General features: G+C 39.6%; 1 protein-coding gene across 1 annotated transcript in view; it reads right to left on the bottom strand.

Annotated features, from left to right (window-relative positions):
- Window positions 1–273: 273 nt before the first annotated feature.
- PPIL6 (peptidylprolyl isomerase like 6) overlaps window positions 274–6,704 on the bottom strand; it is a 43,791-nt gene continuing 37,360 nt past the window's right edge. Inside the window, exon 8 of the mRNA XM_089664753.1 lies at window positions 274–2,358. Coding sequence (XP_089520879.1) covers window positions 2,247–2,358 — 112 coding nt within the window. The 3' untranslated portion in view covers window positions 274–2,246. The remainder of the gene's footprint in view (window positions 2,359–6,704) is intronic.

The following is a 6,704-nucleotide window of genomic DNA, read 5'->3' as shown; positions in this document are numbered from 1 at the left end:
AGGAAGAAGTAGGAAAGTGGGTGGAAATAAAAAAGAGGTGGTATAGTAAGAGGGAGATTTGTAAAACACATACTATTCTGTGATGCAACAAGGCAGTGCGTGATGGGATATGAAGTTTCCTGGATGGTCATATAATGCTACAGGAAATCAAGTCTCAGAATGCATTTTTAACATTTTTGAACAGAGAGGTGCAGATTCAAAGCTGCCATGGACTAGGTAAATGAAATCTATGCATATTGGGATGCTTGGACAGAAAAGACAAAAGAAAAGGTGAACATAGAATTCCTTTGTGAGCCTTTAAATGTGTGGGCTCACAAAGGATTTGATTTAATTCTGAAATAGATTTAACATGTTTAATTAGCTCTAAGCAAATTGTAGAGCTGGTCAAACTTTACAGTGTGCCTGAGAGTGAAGCTGGCCATACACTAGTAGATTTTCTAACAAACTTTCATACGAACATTTGTACAAAAATTTGCAGTACATTTGACATTTGACAAATATCCTTCAAAAGTACTTCATAAATTAATTTACTTTTAATGCTTGATTTTGAAAGGAATGGACTGTTTTGAAGGAAAACTAAGCAAAAATAATGAAATCAGTATAAGAATGCAAAATAAACACGCAGTTAACACTAACAAACACTGGCCAAAAGCTGCAAAATTAGAAGGGTTTTTTTCATTTGGACATCACTGCAGTAAAATGATTCTGTTCACTTCTGCATCCAAAATGCACAGAAAGTAGGTCATATGGTTGTCAATGTCATAGTTCACATCAGTGTGTTCCGGTTGCAGAAAAAAAAGTAGAACAGGCTGCATTTTTCCTGCACAGAACTGTACTGGAACACGGTAAAATGCATCAAAAAGCACAGGAACGCACAAAAAATGCACCGGAATGCACATGTCCCTTTTTAAATTGAAGAAAAAGAGAAGGGAAAAAGATTAAACAGAAAGCATAAAAAACACACTGGAACATGTCAAAAATGCATAAAAAAAGGTACAGGAATGTGCCAAAAATGCGTATGCAGAAACACAACTGGAGCGCATCTGGAATGCATCTGGACTGTGTTTCTATGGTGTGAACCAGCCCTCAAAGTGTAAATATGGACACAGTACCCTGATTGTCATCACCAGTCATGTGAACTAACCAAGGGGGTAAAATGTGTGTGAACTAACCAAAGGGTAAAATCGAATGCTCTAAGACTATTTTCTCTTCTAGTTAAGTGTTCTTGAAACATTATGGGTAGTAATGACAGGTTCATTCATAACCAACTCAAGGTCCAAAACTCAGAAGGCAGCTGTCAGTGCAAGGCCAGAAAACCGATGGAAACTGATGCACAGATTTCACTTGCAGAGACATCAGTTTACATCAGTTTTCATGCAAACCTCCATGAGTTTTATACATGTTGCAGATTCCTGTGCAGAAAACAATCTGCTTAGGATACTGAACTAGTGTTGTGGTATGAACAGAGCACATAGAGAACAATTTATTTTGTTGTGCCGTTGCAGAACGCATGTAGAAAAACTGATGTCTCTGCACAGCAGTGTGAATGAGGCCTTAGGCCTAATTCATGCACCATGTGGGGCCATGTTTTACCGGCATGGGGATGTATAGGTGTTGCTTGCATCCCCGTGCTAGCAGTCCCATATCTGTCTGTTGGGATGAAACTACTGCTTGGAGACATCTGCTGCTCCCAAGGGGACATCTGTGCGGGTGCACAGCCCTGAATGCACCCAGGGTGAGTTTGGAGACATGCACTTGCACCCACACAGACATCATATTGGGACACGGCGACTGTGTTTGTGCATCCGCTGTGTCCTAATATACATGAATGGGACAACACCCGTGTGGATAAACACAGCCCTGCATGGGGCATGGATATAATCACTCCGTGTCCGTGCCTAAAGCGCAGTGCATGTCGGGAAGAAGGAAATGGCAACACTAGGTAGTGACTGTAGTGTAGAGAACCTTACCATGGGGGGGAAGTGTATGGAATGTTTTCAAGCTGAAAGCTTTAGATCATATCTGGATTTCTAACTTGGGCCCTGCATCCATATGTTGGTACCCAATACATTATTAATTGATACATGTTTATTTATCTTGCCCACTTGTCAGGTATTGTCAAAAACTGAATGTAAGTAGGTAACTACACAGATTTGATAATGGTTAGTTCATTGCCTACTAAGGTCTTGATGTAGTTGTGTAGGCCTTCATTCTCTTTGGCTCTTCCAATGAAAATTGTTTGAAACTCAAGGAATAAAGATGCCACAGTCCAAAATAGTACAGTTAAGTTTTGGTCTCTCATTGTATGTTGGGATGTCTTCCATTTTACAAAGTACATTACTGCCTTCGACCAATTGTCTACAAAGGGAAAAGCAAAAAGTAGCAGTTACATTGTGCAAAAAAAGTCTTTGCTCAACAGTCTACAAAGTGCATTTGTAGGATAGCTGCTTCTTCAAGAGTACTTGGCATGGATTTGCAACAATATGTTGAAGAACCATATATTGTTACAGAGATCATTTATCAGGAATATCTGTAGAACAAAATGGAGAAAAGAAAATAGAAACAAAAGTGGCACTGTTGCCTATGGTAGTGAATCAAGTTTCAGATTTTTATTTCTGTGGAAAAATTAAATAAGGAATCTGATTGATCAATATGGGCAATTTCTTTCCTTATGTTCTCATTTGTTTTAGAAACAACCCCCAATAAATTGTTATATTTTCTAAAACCAAATCTAGCTTATTTTAAAGTTTTTAAAAAATGTAAGTTGCCTGTAAATCCTTACATATACCCAGTGAAGTGACTAACATCAGGTATTACACAGAAAAGAAATAAATCCTCCTAAATAAATTTCACCTGTTTCTCTGCATCCCTCTTTTCTCTACATGAGTTCAAAGTACACAGATCAGAAGCTATCTCTCAGGAGCAGCGCCGACCTGTTTGCCGGGGGCCGACACACTCTCCCCCTATCCCCCTAGTAACCCAGGAGCCTAAAAGAATGTGGAAGGAGAACCATTGAGACCTGGACAAGGAGTCTGAAGAGACCCTGGGGAGTTCCCCCCCATGAACAGACCCTCAGAGGAATCGACCGAAAAGGCACTCACTGGAAGAAGACATAGGAGGAGGGTGAGTGACAGATGTGAATTGCATTTGAAGATTTATTAGGCTGACATCCAAGAAATAGAGTGTATATGAAAGGGGGGACCCCTAGAGACTGTATAAAAGGTGGAAGAGGCTCGCAGAGAGAAGAGGAGAGGCTCGGGGGGAAGGAGGGGGAGAGGGGTGAAGGAAGAGGAGGAAGAGAAGAGAAGGAGAAAAACCAGCAGGGGGACAGGGCAGAGACTTGAAAGTTTAAAGAAATAATATCCCGCCCTACCCACAAATTTATAAAGGACTATAAGAAGGATAAGCGCCACAGAGAAAGATGAAAAACAAGAATGTAAAAGGAAGTGGGCTTAAAGGGTCCCAGACTGGCACAATTAAAAAATATACATCCCAAGGAAACGTAACCCCAGAAAGACCTCAGAGCAGACCTGAAAAAGGAGAAGCAGACCTTAGTATGGAAAGAAGCCCTAGAGTATCAATAGGCCCTGATACTAGTAACCAGCAAATATCAGGCAATATAGAGGCGGAAAAAGACCTACAAATACCTAATAAAAAGGAAATGGCAGAAATGTTTAAAGAACTGGAGAAAACAATAAAACAAGAAATGGTAAACATTCGCAGTGATCTGGGACACCTCTTGGAGAGAGTTGAGGAAACGGAGGAGAAAGTTAAAGGTCAGACCCAGGCTATCTCTGAACTTGAAAAAGAACTAACTAATATAGGGAAAATCCAAGAAAAACTGTTATATAAGGCTGAGATACAAGAAAATAAAGACAGGAAAAGAAACATCTTGATACGTGGGGTCTCAGAAAACTTAAAGGGAGAAAGTCTGCAAGAGGTGGTTTGTAAAATATTTAACATTATAACAGACAGCTCTGAAATGGAAAGGTCTAAAATAGAAGGAACCTTTAGAAAAGGAAAAATCCTGAGAAACCTGGGGAAAGAAAGGCCGAGAGATATAATTGTTAAATTCTATGAACTTCGGGACAAAGAAAAAATCTGGAAGAAGACTAAGGGAAAATCAGTAATTAAGTATGAAGGAGGAGACATACAGATATATGCGGATCTGGCTCCAGAGACTTTGTGGAGAAGGAGAACTTTGAGACCCCTACTGGAAAGGTTGAAAGAACAAAATGTGCAATATAGATGGGGGACTCCCGAATGTTTAATAGGATGGAAAAATGGGACTACAGCATACCTTAGGTTTCCAGAAGATATGAAAAATTTTTGTGATAGTTTAAAAATTCAAAGAACGGAAATCCCTGGCTGGGAAGAAGAACAATGAGAAAGTAGAGCGAAGAGAAAAGAGAACTGGCAATGTGTGGGGGGGAGAGGTGGAGGGGGGGAGAGGTGGAGGGGGGGAGAGGGATGGGGAAAGAGAGAGGTTTTTTTTTTTTTTTTTTTTTTTTTTTTTTTTTCTTCTCCTCCTCTCACCTTCTACCCCCACTCTATTGCCTTAGTTATGGATTTCTCCTTCTTTTTTTTTTTCTTTTTTTTTCTTCTCTTTTCTGCCGGTGATAAATCCAGGGAGGCTTGGGAGGTTATGGGGAGGTTAGACAAGGGGAAAGTCGTCCATGGACGGAGTCTTAGCCCAAGGACCAAATCAAAGGTGGATTTTTAATCCATAAATGATTAGTAGGCAAATGTTAGGCCTAAAAAGAGGGGGGAGGGGAGGGGGGAGGGGAGGGGGGAGGGAGGGGGTTGGAGGGTTGGAAGGGTGGGAAATGGGAGAGGGAGGTTGTTTTTTCTGCAAAATAAAAGATGATATAAAAGCAAGTGAGAAGGGAGAAGGAGAGAGAAATAAAAAATATAGATGGAGGAGAAAAGAGGAAATTTAAGGAAGATGGAAGAGATTCAGTTTATAACATATAACATAAATGGGTTGAACTGTCCCGGGAAAAGATATAGATTATTTAAAGAATTACACCATAGAGATGCCTCAGTGATATTTTTACAGGAGACACATCTGGAGATAAGTTCAAATGTTAGGCTGAGGTCTAAAAATCACCCAACATGGTATTATGCAGATTCCCCGGTTAAAAGAGCAAAAGGGGTAGCAATAGGCCTGGCAAAGAACGTTAGGTTCGAGTTGGAAGACAGAAAAACAGACCCAGATGGGAGATTTTTGATCTTAAGGGGCAAGTTACAGGAGATCGAGTGTACACTGGCTAACATTTACTGTCCTAATAAAAAACCGGAGGAGTATCTGAAAAAGGTGTTGAGGAAGTTGATGGACTTTAAAAAAGGACGTTTGATCCTGGCAGGGGACTTTAATTTTTGTATGGACCCACAAAGGGACGCCACCTCCCATATAAAGACAGAAGGAAGTAAGGCCCTGAAATTATTGAAAAAAGAACTACACATAAGTCAATTGGTAGATGCCTGGAGAATTACACACACGCAAGATAGAGATTATACTTTTTTCTCAAATATGCATAAGAGATATTCAAGATTAGATTATATATTAATAGAACATCAATTAATTGACCACCTGACCCAGGTAGACATAGAGACAATATCTTTGTCAGACCACGCTCCAGTTACTATGAAAATGGAATGGGGGAGAAGGAAAAGCGGAGGGCTGGGATGGAAATTGAATGAGACACTTTTAGTGGAAAGGGAAATAGCTCAGAAAATAGGGGAGGAGATCGAACGCTTTTTTAAGGAGAATCAGACAGGGGAGGTGTCAACAGCCACAGTGTGGGAGGCACATAAAGCTTATATAAGAGGAATATTAATGGCGATTGGGGCAAGAAAGAAAAAAGAAAGAAGGGAGAAAATGAATGAGCTCTTAGAAGAAATAGGTAAATTAGAACAAATACATAAGAATAGAATAACAAAAGAAATAGAGCTGAAGTTAAAAAAACAGAAGGAAGAACTGAAAGAAATGATAGAAGAGGAGAGGAGAAAAGTATATAATAGAGTCTTAAGTGAGAGATATAGATGGGGAGAAAGACCTGGAAAGTATCTGATGAGAGCCTTGAGGAAAAAGAAAAATAGAAATTATATAGAAAAAATAAAAGATGCTAAAGGAAACATGAAACACTCAAATAAAGATATCACCAAAGCCTTCATAGAATATTACAGGAAACTGTACAATATAAGCCCCTTGGAAGGTTCAGAAACTATAGACAGTGAGAAAAATCAGAAAAGAAAGAAATATCTGGAAATGGCTAGGTTATTAAAATTAAATGAGGATCAACTAAACTCCCTAGATGCAGATATCTCACAGGAAGAAATAAAACTAGCATTAAAGGGGACAGTGTCGGGGAAAAGCCCAGGTCCAGATGGTTATACAGTGAGATACTATAAAAAATTTTGTGAAATCTTAGTACCAAAACTCAAAAACTACATGAATGCACTAGGTGGAGAGATGGAAGTAAGAAGAGAATCATTACAAGCCCAACTCGTGCTCATTCAGAAAGAGGGAAAAGATCCCTCTCAGTGTTCTAGCTATAGACCTATTTCACTATTGAACACAGATACTAAGCTGTACGCAAAAGTCCTAGCAAACAGATTGAAAGAGCTAATGCCTGGATGGATACATGAGGATCAGGTGGGTTTTGTTCCAGGGAGGGAAGGAAAAGATAATGGAGTACGAT

The sequence above is a fragment of the Staurois parvus genome, unplaced genomic scaffold (genome assembly GCF_062004578.1).
Source record: "Staurois parvus isolate SC_StPar_1 unplaced genomic scaffold, SC_StPar_1.0 ptg000048l, whole genome shotgun sequence".
NCBI classification, from domain to species: domain Eukaryota; kingdom Metazoa; phylum Chordata; class Amphibia; order Anura; family Ranidae; genus Staurois; species Staurois parvus.
The sequence above is the reverse complement of the archived record's forward strand: the minus strand, read 5'-3'. Positions and strand labels throughout refer to the sequence as shown.